The following is a 22,716-nucleotide window of genomic DNA, read 5'->3' on the forward strand; positions in this document are numbered from 1 at the left end:
AGTTGATGAAATTATTTCATTTCAAAGGTCCTAAATGTGAGATTGGGAGCATTTCTATTGCCCCCGCACGGCTCTCAACATAGCGACGGCTGAGCTGGCGGCCTGTAGCTAGCAGTGCTAACAGTGAAAACAAGGGCAACAGTGCTGACGATAGCGTTATCGGCTGTAACTGCCGTATGAGAGCAGTGCAGAGTTGCGGCCATGAGCTAGCCAGTGGGGCACGCTCACATGCACTAAAAGGCACGCACAGCTTGCCCGGCGATGTCAACAAAGTAAGGAGAAACTCAGATTAAAACCCACGCAGAGGGATTCATTTTCTGCTCAGGTAGACATTACTCCTCTATATCTTTAAATAGCAAATAGTTGTTGCTGTTATATATTAATGCTCTGGATATCGTATGGAGCACCTTTAAATGATGGCTCAAGGCCCAAAAAGGAAAGAAATATCCAACAATTCACGAAAAAAGCAAAGATGAAATACAAGTTAATACAAATGTATGAAGCACAACTACAACTTACTGTATGTAAAGTGGTTAAAACTAATTCCAGCTACAGCAGTAAAATGCTACTTATGCTTCAATGCAACTGTATTAACTAATAATGTCATATATAATAATACATAATTCACAGGAGCCACTTTTCTGCAGAACGAGTACATTTTGTTGATAATACCTCTGTAGACTACTTTAACACAAGTAGGATTTTGAATTTAGTACTTGTACGTGAAATTGAGTATTTTAACACTATTATACTAATATTTTGACTTGATTAAAGCATCCGAGTACATTTTCCACCACTAAAAAGGCAAATATTTTAATATATCGTTTTGTTTTATTCCTGACTTATAACTATATGTTGACGACGAAGGGGGCCAAGCACAGACGAAACATCCTCCTGTATCGCTCTATACGGCCATTAATCACGTTTCATGGCTGATTCCAGGAGTCCATTAGGTGCTGATAACCTAATCTGTAATCTGAGAGCGGGATGCAGGATTGCTGTATAATGTGACTTGACTTGAAAGTCCTTCGCAAGATGCTTTAGCACCATGAACGAAACTATTTCTCAAGGTCCAAGCTTACAGTGAAGACGGATACTGTCCTTGTATCTACTCTTGAAAAAAATGGTTGTGAACATCATTTTAAGCCGTTTCAGTCACAGCGTATATATGATGAGCCCCCAGCACTGTAAACCTCTTAGTATCTCTTCAAGGTAATTTTATAGACACTCGCTTTTTTCTCTCTTCTACTCCCTCTCTCCATCTCTCATACAAAAGCAACATATGAGATCAACTTCACGGTAATGTGACATCATAACATATTGTCATGGTAACTTCACAGGGTGTAGTAACACTCGCAACAATGCTCTTTGAGACAGAAAAAAAAGCTGTCAGCTGCTGATCGATGCTGCCGTTACTTCCTCCAAAACATTGTAGCAGCCAAACACAATACCAGTATCGATCAGGTGCTGGCAAGCTTGGAGATAAAAAGAGTAACTGCACACTCGCTCTGTTGAAGGAACTAGGTCCGACTTAACATCATGATTGTATTATATAGAAATCCAACCAGTTTCCTCTCCTTAATATTCACATCAGTGATGTTCACCACTACTGCTATCTGATATTATATCTGATATAATACTGTTAAAGGTAATAAACAATATTGTATATCTGCTAACATATCCCTTTGCAGCATAATACTAGAATTTGTATAAATGTATTTATTTATACAAGTACTATTGTCATTTGCAGGTAAATGTGCCGTGAAATTGAACCACCAAGTTAGAGACTTCTTATCTCCGGACACGCACAACCTCAAAATGAACTCATCATATCAAAATATATCTCATGAGCTATTACAGTATGATCATCTCACCCAAAGATTGAAAAACATGAACTACAATTTTGTTGTCCAGAGCTGATATACACACAAAGATCCACAACCACACAATCAATTTAAATCTAACTGAAAGACGAGATGAACCCAAAATTACATTTTATTCTGTTTGTCAGGTTGTTAGTCAGGTGATAGTAGGAGGGCTTTGAAGGTCTGTGAAACGCTATGACGACGGTAACAAAAACAGGATTACATACACAGCATCTCTCTCTCTCTCTCTCTCTTGCACATGCTCACACAAACACACTATAGATCCATGCACAGCGTGATCCATCAATCCAGCAGAGCATGCTCCTGCATCGCCCCAGCTGAGGCTGAGTGTTATTTTTGGGCCAACGCTCGTCTCTGTTCACAGGCAAGAATCATGCAAAGGCAGGCAAACATAGTGGTAAGAGTACAAACACATGCACACAGAAAAAAACAACAAGGATCACACACATGAGCTGAGGCGGAGAAGCAAAACAGAGAGCACACCGTGCCGGTGTTTCTTTGAAGAGAAAATCCACCGCCTTTTATGTGGATGTCCAGTCAGTGCTGATGGTAAATGTAGTTCACTGAAGAAATCAATTCCTTAGTGCGTGCTGTATTGACAGAGAAAGCTGATATTTCCTGCTTTGGAGTCGGGCTGACTGTGCCTACGTGTACCAGGATGCATTGCATGCGAGCAGGGAATGTCAATGAAGGAAATGTTCTTACACCTAAACATAAAAATATAACCATACACCTTCTGAATTCAACTTTCTCTCTAAACTGCCTTGTTAACTCATCATATAACACAGTTCGTTCAAACTGGACAGAAACACAATAAAACTCGCCAAAACCATCAGGCCATTAGTCTTTACACTGTTCCTACAATCAGCACTTCTGGTTTGGTCAAAATAAATCCTAAATTCACAGAGTAAAGGCCTTTTCCCACCAGGGGCATGATGAATAAACAACACGAAAATGTGAAATACTTGCCTGCAAATACTATATGTCTAGGGCTTTTATTGTGAAATGTAAGAACAGAAGGAGTGCATCTGGTCTGCGCTGCCTTTGTCAAGTTTGAAAGGAGTAATAAAGTTTGCTGTCCTGGTTCGGACTACAGAGCCTCTGTGTTGTTATTTCATAAATATAGGCGCAACTCAACCTGTTCCGTACAACATGGTTGGTTGATGTCTTTATTCGCTGTGCAAAAGCTCAGAAAAATCAAACTTGTTCCGAAAAAAAGTGCTGCTTTTTTATCGCAATAATTTGCGTTCTGTGTGAAAGTATTCTTGACAAAAACAACAGTTTGAAAAAATATATTGCCGTGCGAATGAATCGCATGAAAAAAACGCCCCCAGTGTGTAAAAGGCCTTAGGACGTGAAATGCCGATAAGCCGGCTCTACACGCTATTTTCCCCCGCTGTATCGCTCTGCCATGCGGTGGCCCATGACAAATGACAAAAAATGACGCCCCAAAATTGCCCTTCTGGTCTTGGTTGTGTTTTCCAGTTTATTATCAGGATCACGAAGAAGGTTTCCAGCACACCTCTGTCCGAGTGAGGAGCACAACTTTCACGCATAGTAACGCGCACACGGCTCGCTCTCTCTGGGTTTTCGTCGGCGACAGCATCTAACAAAAACTGTCCGCTCATTACAGCAGAATGATTCAGTTTCTGTTGGCATCGGAGGAAAATCTGAGCAAAGGCTCCACCAGTTGGTGTTTGCTCTCGGCAGCTCAGGTTCTGGAGGGTCTCCGCCGGCCATATCCCCCCCGCAGCAGCCTCGAGCGGCCTCTCTCTGGCTGAATATCCGAGTCAGCCAAAACACTGTGAAATGTACACTGTGAAAATCCTCATCCATAACATCCTCTGCACTCATATTTTGGGATTCCAGGCTATTTCACACTATATCCCTAACTCAGTTAGATAGAGATAAGGTTGAAAATCGTCTTCTAATTTTCCTTTTAATACAGTACCTCTGCAAATCGGTGAGAAAAGTACAAAAACGACTGGCATTTTTCAATATAATTCTTGTTAAAAAAGCATATCCATAATTGTCAAAAGTGGGTGTTTTGAGACCAACAAAGCACCATGACTCACTCTTTCACAACACCTCAGTTTGTGTGGAAGGTTTGCATTCGAACATCCTGGATTCAAGACGACAGCACAATGCCGTCTCACCGACGAAACTGCAAATTTTATAGCCAAATCAAACTAAGCCTTCTGCATTTCCGTGTTCCATTTAGCAATCCCTCTTGTCCTTTAAGGTTTTATCAGTATTCTGGAGATAGAGCGTCACATTATGCAGCGCCAACTACCCTGGCATTATCTCTGCTTGTGACAGATCGGCCTGCCATTGTGCCTGCCACAGTGCAGTGTGCATTAACATTAAACAGCTTGGTTGGCCGTCTGCCTGTCTCCGCGTCCTCCAGGAATACAAGGAGACTCGGCAGCCATGAAGGCAACTTGGAAAGCACCTGTCACTGCCAATGGCTCGGCGCACAAAGCCCGTGAAATCCACCACCTGAACCGCTGCTTCACTCATTAACAGCACTTCAAAGAAATGAAGGAAAGGATGAAATTCAATAACAGTGGAGTACTCACATAATTTGATGCCAGGTCTGGATGTAGATAGTCAATGCCTGAAATGTGATTTGGACATTAATCAGTGATATAATTAAGCCTGAAAGGGAGAGCTTTACAGAAGTGTTTTATTGCTGTTACCACAGTTTCATATTTATTTAGTTTTGTTCTTAACAAATAACAACAAAATCGACAGAAAATAAATCACCAACAATGTGATGATTTACTACTTTTCTCCAGTTACTTCAAAACATGTAAATCTTTGGGTTTTAAACTGGAAATGTGATCGTGCCCCCTTGGGCCCTGTGCGATTAAGCTATCGTATATCACAGGTGTATCAATGGCATTAAGAAAAAAAATCAAGGCAAACTTGCTATTTTGTGCCTGTTTATTTTTAGGATTATTTTACTTATTTATGTTATTATACTTAGTTCTACATTATAATATTGTATTTGTGCATTCTGTCCTATTTAGACACCTTATTCCTACACTATGCTAAGACAGGAAGTAGTCAAAGGCCTCGCATTCACAAGTGTATCACATCTGATTGCAACATTTTACCAGTGATAGAGTAACACAAATCCTTCAGAATAAAAGTTGACAAAACATGCAGTAAGCTTTTTTTTTACTTATTAAAGGAACAGTGTGTAACATCTTGGGGGATCGAGTAGCAGAAATGGAATATAATATTCATAACTGTTTTCATTAGTGTTTAATCACCTGAAACTGAGAATCGCTGTGTTTCGTTAGCTGATAGATGATATCTAGGGAGCGGAGTCCACCATGTTGCTCCACCTTGTTTCTACAGTAGCTCAGAACGGACAAACCAAACACTGGCTCTCAAGAGACACTTTTGCGTTTTTGCGTTACCTGAACGCCACCATAGTTCTCCATTTTAGCACTTTAGCTTTCCTCGACTCAAAGTCAATGGGTTTTTAGTTAGATGCCTGAAATAAGGTCTGTGGTTAACAAAAGCTAAAGAGATTTTAACGTTTTGTTCTACAATATAAAAAAAAACGAATTTTGAACTTATGTGTCTTAAAAAAGGCGGTTGCTAACAAGTAGCTAAATGAAACTACTAAACGTCATCACATCTTTACAGCCCGGTTGTGCGTACTCGCACTCATGCCACTGTGGTGTAGTTCGTTTGCAGCCTAAATTTAGCATTTTACTTCTGGCGATTGCATTCACACTTTGTGAAGATTATCTTGCTGAATAAAACATGTTAGTATCATAAACGTTTGTTTGCCACAGAGCTTATTTTCTGCAACAATCCTAAACCCAATGGAAAAATCACATTGGCTATTTGTCAAGGAAACCAGGGCGATGCTAATTTCCTGGTTGGCCAACAAAAATATGTCCCTGCAGCACTCTATTCAGTTGGTTGCAAACTGCAACCACACCACTAGATGCTGTCAAATCCTACACACTGCACCATTAACTCCATATTGGGTGATGTTAATTTCTGAGAAGAATTCAATGATTCTTCAGTATCCACTATATCCACTAACTAGTTTTGCTAGTTTGTAGATACATGGTTTTCATAGCACAGTGAGCTTTGGTCCTGTGTCTTATATTACATCACAGTTTGATATAGTGAATCACCTTTAGAGAATGACAAATAAATATTCCTCATAACAAATTATCACCATGTACATATATATATATATATATATATATATATGTATTCTGGAGAGCGACCTTTTCTTACTGTTCATTGCATTGTAAATTAAACGGATGTGAACAAAGTAATTAATTAAATCAACTCGGTTTAATATATGCAGGTATAATTGTGTGTTTTCAGACAGCGCTCAAGGCTAAGAAACAGCAGCACTTTACACTCACCGTCGTCCATGATTGCGATGGTAACTCCTTTGCCCGTGTAGCCCAGTTGCCAAGCTTCAGCCACATTAAGATCCAGCCCAGGGGTCCCGTCTGCCTGGCCTGTGTTTATCTAATCACTCAGACAATATGGAAAACATCCATGAGTCATGGCACCCAGGTGAGCCCGCCATTAGAAAATTAGTCAACATGGAGGATGTGTGTGTGTGTGTGTGTGTGTGTGTGTGTGGTTATGAATAAGGACTGCTTGGGGGGGTGGGAGAGTGAAGGTGAGAAGAAGGGGAAGTAAATGTCAGTGATACGACACGCCAGATGACTGACAGCAAGCTTGCCGCGGCGTAAAAGTCACGCTTGCCAGTTAGGGTAAACAAGAGGGGAGGAAACCAGGGCGGCACGGATGCAGCGATGAGATGTGCGTGGATGGTATTGGCAAGGCTAATTACCGAATGAATAACAACGTTGATTCAGAAAGTAGCGGGGAATATGCCTGGCCTCTGAGTAATTAAAGTGGAGAAATGTGGGCTGGTGCTGAAGGTCAGGCGGCATGCAGGCAGCTGCTCGGCTGATTACTCACCAGATACCACTGTTTGGTGAATAGAGGGTCACTCATGTTGACTTCAATATCATTGATGTCTCTGTAGCCTCGCTTCTGACGACTGAAACCTTCTTGCTCAGAGACGTTCTTCACCTGGGGGAGGAAAGCGAAAGAAATGCCAGGTCAGGGTCAGCTTAAAAGGAAACAAATGATCTCACTCTTCTAAAAGGATCACGCATGAGCAAAATGAAATCGAGGTGCACACAAGCAAGACTAGAAATAGGATTTGTGATGACGGGTGAGATGTAGGCGCTCCGTGTGCATGGAAATCAGCAGACCCAGCTGCGCTCTACTATACCATGAAGGTAGAACGTCATGTAAATCAAAAGGGCTATTCTTTTCCTCCTAATCAGACGGACTGCAGCTGGAGCCAAGGCTTCCAAACTCACCTGCTGCCACACAAGAGATGCTTTTTTCTCTCCTCTCGGTACATTTTCAACAAAAAGCCGCAGCAATTACACTCACAAATACGCCTGTGTTTCTTTGAATCATCAAAGACGCTCGCAGGCGGGTGAACAGCTGGGTTTTTGGATTACAAATGCTCGCTGAAAGCTGCCACAATACCATTTATCAAGAAGACAACAGAGGACATAGATGATGGGGATAAATGTCTTGAGATTTAGGTGTTTGATTAGCTGGCGGCTGTCGTCAAAAAATGATTGTGTGTCTTTGACCGTGTTCTATTTTCATTCCTGCTATGGAAATCAAGTCAACAATACACTCCCAATATTTCACCGCCTTCATCTCCGTGAGGGATTGTGAGGATGACGGCAATCAACGGTAGCCAATCGATTCAGCCGTTCTAATTTGGGATCGCATCCCATTTCCTGTGCGGTTTCATCACCTTCACACATTTGGAAAAAGAGGTTAAGGAGAGGAAAAAGGAAGCATGAGTTATTTAATCTACTACAGTCTTGAAATACCTAACCCGTGCCTGAAGTGAAGCTCTCAATTTACCAACAATCTGCTTGTCACTAAGGTCTCAAGGACAACGATTTCAACTGAAAGTTAAGGTCCTTTTCTGTCTCTTTATGTGCAGGTGTTCTGGAAAGACTGGCAACTGTCATAACATAAAATAAAACACAAAAAATAAACAGACATTTCATTGACAAATATTTGTTTATTATATTTTAATAGGGCTGTCAGTCGATTAAAATGTTAAATCCTGATTAGTCGCATGATTTTCCATAGTTAATTGTGATTAATCCCAAATTAATCACATTTTTTATCTGTTCAAAATGTACCTTAAAGGGAAATTTGTCAAGTATTTAATACTCGTATCAACGTTGGAGTGGGAAAATATGCTTGCTTTATGCAAATGTATGTATATATTTATTTTTGGAAATCAATTACCAACACAAAACAATGACAAATATTGTCCAGAAACCCTCACAGGTACTGCATTTAGCATAAAAAATATGCTCAAATCATAACATGACAAACTCAAGCCCAACAGGCAACAACAGCTGTCAGTGTGTCAGTGTGCTGACTTGATTATGACTTGCCCAAAACTGCATGTGATTATCATAAAGTGGCAATGTCTGTAAAGTAGGGCTGCACAATTAATGCAAATTTTACCAAAATCGCAATATGGCCTACTGCAATTTTCAAAATTAAATATTGTGATGCTGCAGAGATGTCCTGGCCTACACATCATATTCTACAGACTTAAGAAAACAGCTTTGTTTCGTACAGATCGTACAAAAATCACACCATAATCATTTTTATACTATATGTTATTCAACGAAAATGAGAATAATGATGTAAACATTATCATTCCCTCTAATATCACAAATCATATCGCAATTGCAATATCAGTCAAAATAATCTCAATTACATATTTTTGGATGGATGGACAATGGATTCCTTAGGTTTTCTAGTTTGATATGATACCAGTATTTCTCTCTTTAAAACTGAGTCCGCTACAACCAAAAAAATCACAAGTTGTCTTAATGCGTTAAAGAAATTAGTGGCGTTAAAACAAATTTACGTTAACGCGTTATTATCGCGTTAACTTTGACAGCCTTAATTTTCATACCTGAAAATGTTTTTTCCACAGTGTCAAAGCAGGTCCCTGTGGCTAAATGTTCCTCTTGTGCTTGCCCTTAGCAAATCCACTCTAGTGTGACTGAGAGAAACAGGCATTGTCCGGTGTGTTTACCACCACAGATAAGAGAGCACAGCAGCACTTAAGATGGCCTTTTAAAACGGCCAAAGCCTATTCATCCAGATCTTTCTTTTATGGCACACTCTGAGCAATCAGGAGGCACACACACTGTAAATCAACACAAGTCCTTTAAATGACAAGTCAGTTCTGAAAAAATAATCATTTGCATACTTGGAAAGGATTTCTCTTTTTGAATTGGCCTCATGTTACATTTGTCGTCACATCATTTTTATTCACATTCGAAGGGGGAACTACCAGCTCTTTCTACATTATCCCTGCATTTCAACACCCCCCTTCTCTCCATCCATCACCAATTTATTCCGTCACTTGGCAGGAGAGCCGGTATTTCCCTTGAGACGGCATGTCATGCTGCCCACTCACAACATCAAACAGTACCCATGCACCACCGTCACTCTCCGCCTTTGCCCACTGCCTGCTCACAATGCTCCAGTTCACTTCAAATCAAAGAGCCGTGCCGCCGCCTCTCTCCTTCCTCCTCGTCCTCCGGGCTTTCCCAGGCATGTGTCTTTCAGGGTCAGGGGATGCTGCTCATTCACAGAGATTTATTCTATTTCTCCACCTTTATTTATTTCACGGTATGCCTTAAATAGATTTTGAATGTGTTCGTCTCATGTAAAAAACATGGGAGGAAGGAACCACGGATGGATTGGGTTGAAGGCACGGATGTGTGCATGAATAGACGTCTTATTTGAAATCAATGTGGGACATGAGATGTAAAAGGACAAGAGAGGACGCAGAGAAAGATGCAGAGGAAAAGAAGGAAAAGCTAGTGGCTGAGTCAGAAGTGGGTCAACATGCTCCACTAATAGAGTCCAACAGAGAACAGGGCTCCTGGGACAAATCCATCCAATACACTCGACGCTACATTCAGGGCTGCTGCTCAATTAGACATGTTTTGAAGTATATTACATTTGTGTGTAATGAGAAAATTAACAGATTACTACAAAAAGGTCACTCTCTTTTTTTAATCTTTTAAAATAATTTTTTCATACATGCATAAATGTTCAAATGCAACAACCTATAGCTCCTCTCTTTATGACAGGTGTAAAACTGAGATATGTCCGCCTTGAAACACGTGAGGAAGACCCTCCAGAATGATAAACAGGCAACATTAAATCACACTGGCTGACCTCGTCCAATCCAGAGATGCACAGAGATCAATGACCGCAGTGTTGCATATGAGCATGTCAAGCTATCTGATTAAAACACAGCATCTGGAACGTGCACATATACCTGCCCGTGTCCACGCTGTCTCGCTTCCATTAGCTGTATTAGCTCGGTGGAGCGGCTCGCATTTATTTTCATTAGCACCTCTCACAACCACAATTAGAGAGGTTAGTCGATGGTGTGCAGCAGGACCTCCACTTTCACCGCCTCCGACGGTGAACGGAGCTAAACACACAGAGCTCAGCACGCAGCCAAACGGTGTTATTTAGACGAGAGCTGGAAGACACGGTAGATCTTTGTGTTTTATATTATGTGAAGTACAGCCAACGATTTATCAATTTATCAATGAGTCCATCGACAGAAAATGTACATACAAATAAAGTAATTCCAGCTTCTCAAATGTGAGAATTTGATTCTTTCCCTTGTCTTATTAGTGTTAATTAAATATCTTTGGGTTTTGGACTGTTGGTCAGAAAGGAAAAAGCACCTTAAGCTCTGGAAATTGTGATCCACATCCACATCCAAAATTAAATACATTATTACAGCTTATAACGTAACGTAATCCATTGGACTTGAAATATAAATTAACTTCCTATTGGAATAGCATATTAGCATTAGGGCTATCAAAGTTAACGCGATAATGCGTTAACGCAAATTCATTTTAACGCCACTAATTTCTTTAACGCATTAACGCAACTTAGGTCGTAGCTCAGTTTTAACGCTGACAAATCCATTGGTACCAACCATGTCATACTAGCTTGTCGCAAAGAACGCTGAATAACGCTCCAAACTTACGCTCAATTTTGGCGAGGGAAAACTGGCTATGTCTAGTATCTATTTATCTTTAATGACGCATTTTTGTTCTTCTGTCCTTGTTTTCCACACATCAACCATAACTCATTAAAATGCACTTGTGAATATTCAGGTTAGGGTTAGAGATTTTTATTTTTCAGAATGAAGCTGCAAATGAATTGTTCAGTTGGCGGATGGAAACCTTCCTCTTATCATCATTGTGAGGATGGGACGAATGATTTCCTGTTAATGACTACTGGCATGCCATCAGTCAGTGTTCGACTTGACAGTTGTTATAATGAACGCTCCAATCATACAGTAAGACACTGACTTGGGACCAGTGCTCCTGACATTCTCATCATCCAACCCGATGTCACGCCAAAGCGTGTAATAGAGCCGCCCGTCCACCTGATGATAGCATGTTGGTGTCACGTTTTGCCTCGCAGAGACGTGAATATTACACGTGTATGAAGGAACAGTACCAGCCGGGGGTAACAGACTACTTACTTTTTGATTGGTCATAAAATAAGTAAGTAAACAAAGTAAAATACTTTGGAAAACATGTCAAAAACATAACTTAACTTACAAAACAAAACACCGGTCTTCTGGTTGAATGCATTTCCACTGCAGTCAGTACAGACGCCTTGCACATTATTAATAATGATAATAATAATAAATATATATAAATATAGCGCTTTTTTGGAACTCAAAGACACTTAACAATATAAACGGGAAGCGGTGTGAGACAAACGACACATACAGGCGCACACTCGTACACACACACACACACAAATGGTTAAGAGTGGGGGCTAGGAGTAGGCAGAGGAAAAGAGATGGGTCTTGAGGCGGGACTGAAATAGTGGGGATTCAGAGTCTCTGATGTCTTGTTGGAGGGAGTTCCAAAGCCTGGGAGCTGCCATGGACAATGCACTGTCCCTAAAGCTGAGAAGGTTGGACTTGGGAGTGGAGAGGAGACCAGCTGAGGTGGATCTGAGGGACCGTGAGGGTTGGTAGGGGGAGAGGGGGTCAGAGAGGTAGGGGGGAGCAAGTTGGTGCAAGGCTTTGTTGGTTGAGGGTCAGGATTTTGTAGTTGATCCGGTGAGAAACAGGGAGCCAGTGGAGGTCTTTTAGGACTGGGATGATGGGGTACCATGATTTGATGTGAGTTAGGAGTCGGGCAGTTGCGTTCTGGACCAGTTGGAGTCTAAAGATGGAGGTAATGCTTATACCGTACGGGAGAGAGTTGCAGTAGTCGAGGCGGGAGGAGATGAAGGCGTGGATGAGCTTCTCGGCAGCAGGGCGTGCGAGAGAGGATCTGATCTTAGTAATATTGCGCAGGTGGTAGTAGGAGATTTTGACAACTTGGCGGATGTGAGGCTCAAGTGAGAGGGTGGGATCAAATATCACGCCAAGGTTGCGTGCTTGGGAGATGTGGGAAACAGTGATGCCATCAATGGTGAGTGTGGGGTTGTTGAGTTTGCTGTGGGTAGATTTGGAGCCGATGAGTAAGAGTTCAGTTTTGTCGCTGTTGAGTTTGAGAAAATTCTGTTGCATCCAGGTTTTTATTGCAGAGAGGCAGGAGTTGATGTGGGAGAGGGGTGGGTTGTGGGAGGAGTTGGTGCTGAAATATATCTGCGTGTCATCAGCGTAACAGTGGAAGTCCAGGTTGAAATGGCGGAGGATCTGACCGAGGGGGAATATATAGATGATGAAAAGGACTGGACCGAGTACAGAGCCTTGGGGTGCACCTTGTGTGACTGTAGATGGGGCAGAGGGGTTGTTTTGAAGGGAGATGAAATGTGATCTATTGGTGAGGTAGGACCGGAGCCAGCTGAGTGTCATTATCGTGTCATTCATAAGCCTTTTCGTGCGACTGGGCTGCACCATCTGTACACCGTAACGTTCTCAAAATACAGAAAGTACTCACACAATTCACACTCTAGCCTATAGCAAGAGTGTCATTAATGTGCATCAACATCAGCATGATAAATCAATAATCTATTCATTACAGAGATCATTCCCAGGGCGTTAAATACAAGGCTTTGTCACAGCCGTCGGCGTTCCGTATCACCACACAAGGCACCCTTTAGGATGAAACGTACCGGGCGTTCCATTAACTATAATGTAAACCCATCCGTGGCAACAGTAAAGGCTCATAGAAAGTGTGCCGAGAGTGTGGTGACATAGTTTAAAGAGTGAAAAGACACACCAAGGGCGGAAGCGGAGGTGGATGGGCACAACAAACACAAGACTTCCATCCAGAAGGCCGCTGTTCGTGTCTTGTGCATTAAGTTTCACTTTCACGTTACAATCAGTACTCCCATCACAACAGGGCCCTAAGTCGCTAGCTAGACTCTTCTCCTCTGGAGTGGTGGAATGAGTTCCCAGACTCCATGCGATCTGCAGAGTCCCTTTCCACCTTTAAGAAAGAGCTAAAGACCCAGCTCTTTCATGCACACCTCCACACCTAATGACATTGATGCTATTGATGATGTTGATGACGATGGTATTGATAACGTTGTTGATGTTGTTAATGATGATGATGATAAAAAATATATATATATATACACCCTGTGCATTGCCTATGTGCACTATCTGTGTCCGATCGGATTTGAAGCTGTTGTTGGTACTAACTTACGATGTTCCCTCCTATCTACTGTAGATCCTTGCTTGTATTGTACGAACTCGCAGATGTACGTCGCTTTGGACAAAAACGTCTGCTAAATGCAAACGATCAGCTGTTTGTCCGTGTCCTGTTTTCACAATGTTTAGTATAATTTTCACTACAAAATGTAGTAGTTTTAAGCCCAGTTTTTTCCTAAACCTAACTAAATGGTTTTGTTCCCTAAACCTAAAGTGACACCAAGGGGCGTGACAAAACAGCGGTAAGTGAGTCGGGATGAGAATGTGTTGCTTATTTCATCTTTCTGGCTATATTGAATAATATCTTCATAATGTTGGCTTCTCATTACAGTAAGTTCTGTATTTATCTAGTGGTTTGTGATGTCATGTGGTGTGTCCCCGGTGAGCTCTGTTTGCTCTGTGTACCGTTGGTGTTTTCAGCATATCATAAGCTGTAATAAATACTTGACTTCAGCAAGCTAGGTTCATGCAACTTTCTTGTTAAAGTCCTGATTTTGCACTGTATTCTACATGAACGCTAGTCTCAAAATAACCACTGTCACTGCCTTTTCGCAGTGTGCCATCTTTGAGTGTGTGTGCGCTCACCCTGCGGTCTTTTTGGAGCCGCTGTTTGCTGCGGGCACTGCGTTTGCTCCGCCTCTTGGAAGTGTCCTGAGGATAGAAGTGAAAGAGCCCCTCTCCAAAGGGAAGCTGGGTAAAAATAAACAAGAGAGGAAGATTCATCAGGAGCAGAAGAAACACAGATGAGAACAAACACAGAGGCAGCAATCAGAACAATCCAGTGTGTGAACTGCCAATACAAAACACACAATAGATTACAAATGGAGGAGAAGGAGAGCAGGTCATCGTCCAGGTGTGAACAAGAGCCCTGATTCCCTCTGGCTTTCAGCGAGGCTTTTCTATTTTAAGGCGCTGGAGAACAGTGCTGGAATCAACCATAATAAATCACAAGGGCATGGGAAATGAGATGCATCATCCGGAGCTTTCCCTCCGGCGCTGTGCACAGATTAAAGACCCCCTTATGCTAGTAACAGCCAGGGTACGGGTCAATCCTCAAAATAAACGCTTTCAGACTCGCCTGTCAGATCCAATGTGAAAATGAAATTCTCAGGGAAGGAAGAGGATTATTTGTGTCTTCCACTGCTCTTTAATTCTACCATTGTAGCCAAGAAAACAGACGAAAGCTCATGTATAGGATGCAAATAACAAAGGCTGCACATCCATTGAATGCTCTTACATTTTCTTTTCTTTTTATAATATTGGCTGATAGCAGATTTCTCTTTTATCTCTCTTTGTGCGCACATTTATATGTGTGTCTCGATTTCTGTGCCCTGGTCTAGTTAATTAAGCAACAATAGGAGATAATTCAAATGACACAGACATTGTTTAATGATGCATATCCCATTAAGACAAATATAGCTGCAGATTACATAACCTAGGAGGCTGGGAGGCAGTAGGTAGGGTGGGGGGAGAAAAGGAACAGGACTGGTGATGCTGCACAACCGCCACACAGACATTATGATGAGTTACAGATTGAAACACATTTTTTTGTTATTGTGGAGGTGAAGAAAATCCCCCATTCAGAGCAGAGCAGACACCCCTCTGTTCAACCGCTACGCCTCACTGGGTAAGGCTCCGGCCAATTTCACCCACACATTTATTTTGACATGTGACAAGGCACACACACTGTCAGGGAATAATTTCCATTGGCCTGTAATAAATGGGCTGTTAGGTCTTTTGACATGTCGTGATGCGTGCTGCATTTGACAAGCTACTTAATGAGACTGTATTGTCTCAGGTGAGTAAAATGCCATGTAGGCTATATATGTCAGGATATATATATGCAATTTAAATACACTATGTAGTGTGTGAGAGTTTTTTTTTTTTTTTTATAAATGTTGCACTATTTCAAGTAAACCAGGCACTCAAAGTAATTCAACGTAAATAAAAAAGATTCTCCTCATCCGTTAATGGAATTTAAGGCCTAAAAATACAAAAATTGGAGTGAAATTCTCAAGGATGAGATCACACTTCAACTTCATGTTGTGAGAGATGTAATGTAAAAAAAAAAAAAAAGCATCTTTCACACACACACAAAAAGCATATTTTGCTTTATATTACACTGATGTGTTTGGAAATCTAAATGAATTAGGCCTGTGGACAGCTGTGAGTCCCCAGGGCCATACATACATAGGCCAATGGGTAACCTAACCAGGGCCTGCATCTGACTAGGAATGACGTCATCAAATTAAGCAAAAAGTGTAATGAAGTCAAACCAAAAATAAAACCTCTCATAGCCTATATATAAATATATAGGGACTGCTTGTGTTGCTAGATAGCTTTCTATATGTTTCACTATATTTCTGATAGTGAGGATTGATAGAAACGTTGCCAAATAGGTTTATATTTTAGCAGTTTATCCAAATATTTTTTTCAATAATAAATCATCTATTAAAGTTTTGTCCTCTTGGAGAAAACAACAACAAAACAAGCTATAAATAGTGCCAGTTTTCCTTCCTCCTTCCTCCTACCTTTCTGGCACTCTGGTACCCATGTTGTGTTGCAAGTTGGTGCGCCTCGTCCTGCGCGTCCTCATGCATCTGAACCAGGAGATGGTCCGTCAACACTCCGTCTGCAGCAGCAGTCTGCGTCGTCGCCAGCAGCATCAGCATCAGCACCACCAGCGCGTTCAGCAGCACCATAAATCCCACGGCTGTCCCATGTCGGGGAGATCCACGCATCGTGTCTGGCTGGCTTGTGTCAATCCTGCCTGTCTGCCTGCCTGCCTGAAATCAGTGTGCGGGATGCTCCTCAGCTAAAGATGGGAGGAGGAGGAGGAGGAGGAGGAGGAGGATGTAGAATCAAAGCTCTTGCGGACGCATCTCCTCGTCGTCGGCTGATGATGAGACCAGATGTACAAGTTGAGATGATTTCACCGAGCTGCAGCCTGCTGGGTGCTGTGGTGCTGAGTGATGGGGAGGTCGTGTGTTGTGGACCGAAACCTGCATCCTCAGCTTTCTCTCTCTCCTCCTCTTCCTCCTCCTCTTCTCATCTGTAATTCATTTACCTTACTCGCTCGGGTCGTTTGTGCGCGTGACGTTGGACCAATGGGCTCTGGAGGGTGTGTCCCGATGTCCCCCCCCCCTCTCCCCAGGATGCGCTTGGGGACACTTTTCAGCATCCTTGGAGAATTCCCCCCTCCATCACCCATCACCCTCACAGTGGATGTGGATTGTATTGATTAGTAGCAGATGCTGGAATGAAAAAAACAGGTTCTCTCTCTATAGGGACTATAGTGTGCTATATCTAGCATCATGGTGACCTTTTTGAAAGGAATACCTCCTTCATATTCACATATTTCTACAACATTTACTATTCAGCCTGCAGTTCCCTTTTCTTTTCTTTTTTTAACAAAAATGACATTCATCGTACTGCCTGTATTATGACGGCTCTGACCCTCTTTGTGTAGTGGAATGTAAGAACAGTCCCATTGGACTATAATTGGTCATTTCGATGTGAACAGCAGGTTGTTATAGAAGGAGCCCTGCAAAAAAGACTTCTCTTACAAAAGGCTGCTCATTAAAAGCTCCCCTGCTGCTTCCTCGCTGATATACGACACATGAAAAGGGTTACAGGGCTGCTGCGGACTGATGTAACAGTGATGTGCATATGTGAGAGAGTATAGAGAGCAAGTGGGAGTTCATGTGAGCGATGCTGTTAATTTCCCTTATGGTTTCAATGTAAAGGGGCATCTATGTGTTTACTGCTGCACAGCTTGGTGGTCTCTTCAGTTCAGCCATAAGGATTTGACAGTGGTCAACCTAATGTGACAGGTCATTGCCTTTGCTTGAATGAAGATGCTCCTTGAGCCCATTTCAGAATCAGCAGGTTCTCCAGTTAACAGAACTCTGTATAGTGGGGCGGCGTAGCTCGACATATCATAACTACGGCTGTCAATCAATTCAAATATTTGATTGCGATTAATCGCATGATTGTCCATGATTAATCGCACATTTTTTTATCTATTCAAAATGTACCTTAAAGGGAGATTTGTCAAGTATTTGTTACTCTTCTCAGCATTGGAGTGTGAAATGATTGCTTTATGCAAATGTATGCATATTAAACGTGTTAAAACAGATTTGCGTTAACGTGTTATTATCAGGTTAACTTTAACAGCCCTAGTTGATGGATATATTGGGAACAAAACTGGATATTGGGCCATCACAAACACACACCCTGGTGGCCGTGGCAGCTATTTTTCAAAAAGTCCACCGGCGAGTTGGTCCAACTTTCCTATCCCAATGGACCCACATGCAATAACGGACATAATGTAGACCCTAATATAACCCTGAGAACCAAATTAAATACTCACTCACAATTCTATGGACTTTTACAAAGTAATTGGTCATTTAATTTTATATTAATTTGATCATATAGTGCTGTGAATCAGTAAAAACAGTTCTTGTACTATTATTTTGTCAGATGGTGGACACTTGAGCTTGTTTGTTACTTGTTTTATTTATTTAGGAAAGTACAGAATCATGTGATTAACATACCTATAATTAAGTAGAATGTTGACATGTCATTGATAAATACTGTATAGTAAGTTTAGTACCAGTAGTGGTAGAGTATTAATAATATTTATTACACGGCTTAGTTAAATACTCGATTCTGATTTGTCAATCACAGCGTTCTACCATGTGTTATTTCTTTATAGCAGACCGTTGCTATGGGCACTGTTCTGATGTCGGACCGTTTTTGTGTCAAACTAGTGATTTCTTAAGTAAGTGGCCGTACAGCTAGTGGGTCATTGTTGTGAAATAAACCTCTTCAGGGAGATGCAAGACCGCTTCGTATCAGGGTGCCGCATCTCCCTGTCGCGGTTTATTTCACAACAATGACCGGCTTGCTGCCCATTATCCCGTACAAGTACTATACCAGAAAGAGTAGTACGACTTGTTCTGCAGAGAATTTATTAGTTCTAAAATATAAAACATTCTCTCTGACTAATGCTCTTCTGAATCTGTGGTGTTTGTATTATTGCAGGTCACGTAGTAATCAAGATGTTGATGATGGTATTCAGGGCCACTGACCAACACCAGGTCAGTTATCCAGGGGTCAAGGGCCAAAAAAGGTCCTCTAACTTTAAAATAATATGCTGGAGGTGGGTTTATACATTAGCATGTCGACCGAGTGCTGCAAGTTTTTTTGTTTGTTTTGTTTTTCAGATTTTGCTGTTGTCATCTGTCGGAATTCATTCTGTCAGCCCCTAAAACCCACATTGTCTATAAAGCGGATGCATGCTTTAAATATCCAACAATCTCAACAAACTGGAGCTAAAACAAGATTTACAAAAAAAGAGTCCTGCTCGTCACACTAGTCCTCTTATTTCAAGCATTTAGCATTGCATAAATTTCAAGAGATGGCTTCAATAAAACCAGTTTAAATTGTGAATTCAGTGATGAGAAAAGATTAGTTTTCATGATCCACAGTCAGACCGGTAAATTATTGCACTTGTTCAGTGAAATGTGAGATAAAAAATGCACAAGGAGAGAATAAGAAAAGCCTCATAAAATATGCATGTTTTATTAACCGTGTTTTGTATTTAAAGTGTTCATCTTCCGTGAGTCAGTATATGCACCCCCTTTAAAAGATGCTAATCCATCATCATAATGGCGTATACCGTCACGTGCAATTTTCACTAACGCATAATGTTATTAGAAAGGTGTGGTATAACAAGGGAGCACAGCAGCACGTGGATCGGTTATCACAGAAGTCTGGAGAAATAATGAAGGTGGATTTTCTATAAGTGGATCCGCTTTTACTAATCACTGTTTCCATGCTCCCTGCAGACCTCCTCCCACACTCCCATAGCAGAGATTATTTATTTAACTCGGGCAACCTTCTCTTCTCCATCAGTACACCGTTCCTCACTGCCGGGCCCTCGTGACTGATCCACACTCGTGTTTTGACTGCTGATTTGCATGTTTACCGTATCCCCTTCATCGTATATGCCTGGAAAACCTGCAAAGAAAAGCTACATTATCTTCTGCTTTTAGACAGTTAGGGGGGTTTTCTGACAAATCACTAACAGTTGATGCTATGAGAGGAGTGGGCGTTTGTTTGCCTTTAAAGCTGCTCCATCTCCCACTGTGTGAAGTAATACTCAAAGACTGTGACACCTCTGCTTCACGCAGGTAAGCCTGTAATTTTATAGGAGGGAATGGGCTCAATTTAACATGGTGGAAATCGTGTCATTCAGTCGTGCAGTATGTAATCAAGTTAGTTATGTAATATTCATGATATTACTCAGCACAGGTTGTTCATGATGTACAAAGAAAGATGTTCTGTTCATGAACAAACTAACTATGATAAACTAGCCCTCTTAATGGAAATACAGTATGGTGAGTTTAAGACAAAGCTGGGAACAATTTTAACCATGTGAGCAACTCTGGGTCTGAAAAGTGAAGGCAATGCTGAAGTGCCTTAAACTTGCATTCTTTCTAATAGCCAGCAGAAGTCTCATTGTAAAGAAATCTATGAGAAAATGAGCTTATTCTGACTTTTTATTACCTCAGTAAACATTGTAAACATGAGTTTATGGTCTCAATCGCTAGTTTCAAGTCTTCTTCAATACAGCATGATGTTCATTTAGTAAATTATGGTCCCATTTAGAGTCAAATAGACCATAAAGCAGGGTATGCTTTAGGGCGTGGCTACCTTGTGATTGACAGATCGCTACCATGGTGTTGTACGGTCTTGGTGTTGTCTGTGTTTTTGTCTTACAACTTTAACCTTTCCACAGTGTGTTTTCAGTTCATGAAAGTTAATTGTGACATTTTGGTCGCCTAAAAATGTCTTATTCAGCATTCAGTTGTGCTTAGCTCCACCGTCTCGTGTCACTTCTGGTTCCAAAAAAAAACAACATGGCGACGGCCTAAATCCCAAACTCGAGGCTTCAAAATAGCGGTCCACAAAGCAATGGGTGACGTCACGTTGACTACGTGCACTTCTTATATACAGTCTATGGTTTTAATCCAAATTCTGTTCTGGGACCAGGGGACTGTGAGCCTCCTTAAACAGCTCAAAAACATACTTTACAGTATTGTTTGCTACTTTCATGAGAATTGCTTATAAACCTGATTTTTGAACTGATGATTTTTTCAGAGGTCAGCAAAAGAAAATAACTTCATCTGTGATTAAATACATTCTGTCCTGATTCACAAGAGGCAGACTCAGACATTATTGTGCCTAGAGAGTAAGGTGTATAGTGACAAGGACATGAGGCATCCTGGGAAATACCTAGTAAATTAATAACGTTTCTAAAACGGTAGCTTGTTATCCGTTTGCTTTTATTCAATGATCAAATGTCACTTGATCTCACCAAACTGCATTATGAGCATTAGGACACTGTGTCTGCAGGGATATTTGAAAGTGCATCTTCATTGAAACAGGTTGTTAAATTTGGATTTTAAAATTGAAATAGTGAGGGATTACGACACAGTAGGGTTTGAGACAACCTGTTGAGACAAGGGGTTCAAACATTAAACATTTGGCTGCTGTGGCAGGTTGTCCATTAATCACAAGGTTGGCAGTTTGATCCCCGGCTCCCAGTGGTGGAAGAAGAACTCAGATACTTAAGTAAAAGTAGAAATACCACAGTCTAAAAATATTCCGTTACAAGTAAAAGTCCCGAATTTAAAATGTTACTTAGTAAAAGTACAGAAGTATTATCAGCAAAATGTACTTAAAGTATCAAAAGTACTCATTATACAGAATGGCTCCTTTCACAGTGTTATATTGTTATAGAATGTTATATTCTGTTTTTATCACTAACACATACATGTAAGAGAATTGATATTGTAGACATGTGTGTACTATTGGGTAGATCTGAAGTATAGTACTGCATCATATCATACAATCATGTGTGTTTTTTAATGTAAAAAGTAACAATAACTGTCAAATAAATGTAGTAGAATAAAAAGTGCAATACATCCCTCTGAAATGTAGCGGAGTAGAAATATAAAGTAGCAGAAAATGGAAATGTTCAAGTCAAAATTGTACTTAAAGGTTCAGTTGGCAGAATATTTTTGGCATCATTGGGCAAAAAATCTTTAGTAACGTTTCAGCATGTTATAATTCAAGTGTTCTGAGAGAAAACTAGACTTCTGCACCTCCTCATGGCTCTGTTTTCAGGCTTTAAAAAAATCTAGCCCGTGATGGGAGATTTTGACCAATCACAGGTCATTTCAGAGAGAGAGAGAGCGTTCCTATTGGCTGTGCTCTGGCTGGTGAGCGGTGCTTGGTATTTCCTGATCTCAATATGGCTGCCGGGTCACAAACTTTCTCATTTTACAGCTAAACAGTACACTACAAGATGTTTCTGAACACATTTGAGATGAGAAATAGGTATTAACAGAATATTGATTCATATTTTATCAGCGCTTTGATCGGAGTTCGCGAGTGATTGACAGCTGCTCAGAGATGGCAGGCTGCAGCTCGACTCCGATTGGTTGTTTTCTTCCGGTCTGTGAAATCTTGTAAATGCCATCAGGAGCACCGGAGGACACAGAGGCACATGACTTCACATGATTTCACATGATTTTTTTCAGATAACCTGTCTCATGCACTACTGTCAGAATATGGTGACTGTTTTATAAAATAACATATTTGTATCATATTTGCTCCATTTCTACCCACTGAAGCTTTAAATGCAGTACATGAATAACTGTACTTTGTTACATTCCACCACCGCCTGCTCCTCCTGTCTGCCGCCATCAGTGTGTCAGTGAATGGGTAAATGAGAGGCAAACTGGAAAGCGCTTTGTTTGTTAAGGTAGAAAAGTGCTGTATAAATGCAGTCCATTTACCATATGTTGTGCCCTTTGAACCCTCTCATCACATGAACACAAAGATAGGTGCCTAAAGCTTCCCTGGTAGCACTGAGAAGACTTTCACTGCATTGGTAATGTCTCATCTTTCCTAATGGCTTTGGGATTTTATTTTTTTCTGTACTTGTACAAGAGGCTTCACAGCACATTTAAG

At 41.1% G+C, this 22,716-nt stretch overlaps 1 protein-coding gene across 1 annotated transcript in view; it reads right to left on the bottom strand.

The window, feature by feature from the left end:
* Positions 1-16,704, bottom strand: part of pcsk2 (proprotein convertase subtilisin/kexin type 2) — a 37,915-nt gene extending 21,211 nt beyond the window's left edge. The window contains exons 1-5 of the mRNA XM_037781727.1: positions 16,203-16,704; positions 14,257-14,361; positions 6,861-6,974; positions 6,290-6,398; positions 4,466-4,503 (exon numbers count right to left, since the gene is read on the bottom strand). Of these exons, the coding sequence (XP_037637655.1) occupies positions 4,466-4,503; positions 6,290-6,398; positions 6,861-6,974; positions 14,257-14,361; positions 16,203-16,412 (576 nt within the window). The 5' untranslated portion in view covers positions 16,413-16,704. The remainder of the gene's footprint in view (positions 1-4,465; positions 4,504-6,289; positions 6,399-6,860; positions 6,975-14,256; positions 14,362-16,202) is intronic.
* Positions 16,705-22,716: the final 6,012 nt, after the last annotated feature.

This window comes from Sebastes umbrosus, chromosome 10, assembly GCF_015220745.1.
Source record: "Sebastes umbrosus isolate fSebUmb1 chromosome 10, fSebUmb1.pri, whole genome shotgun sequence".
Classification (NCBI taxonomy): domain Eukaryota; kingdom Metazoa; phylum Chordata; class Actinopteri; order Perciformes; family Sebastidae; genus Sebastes; species Sebastes umbrosus.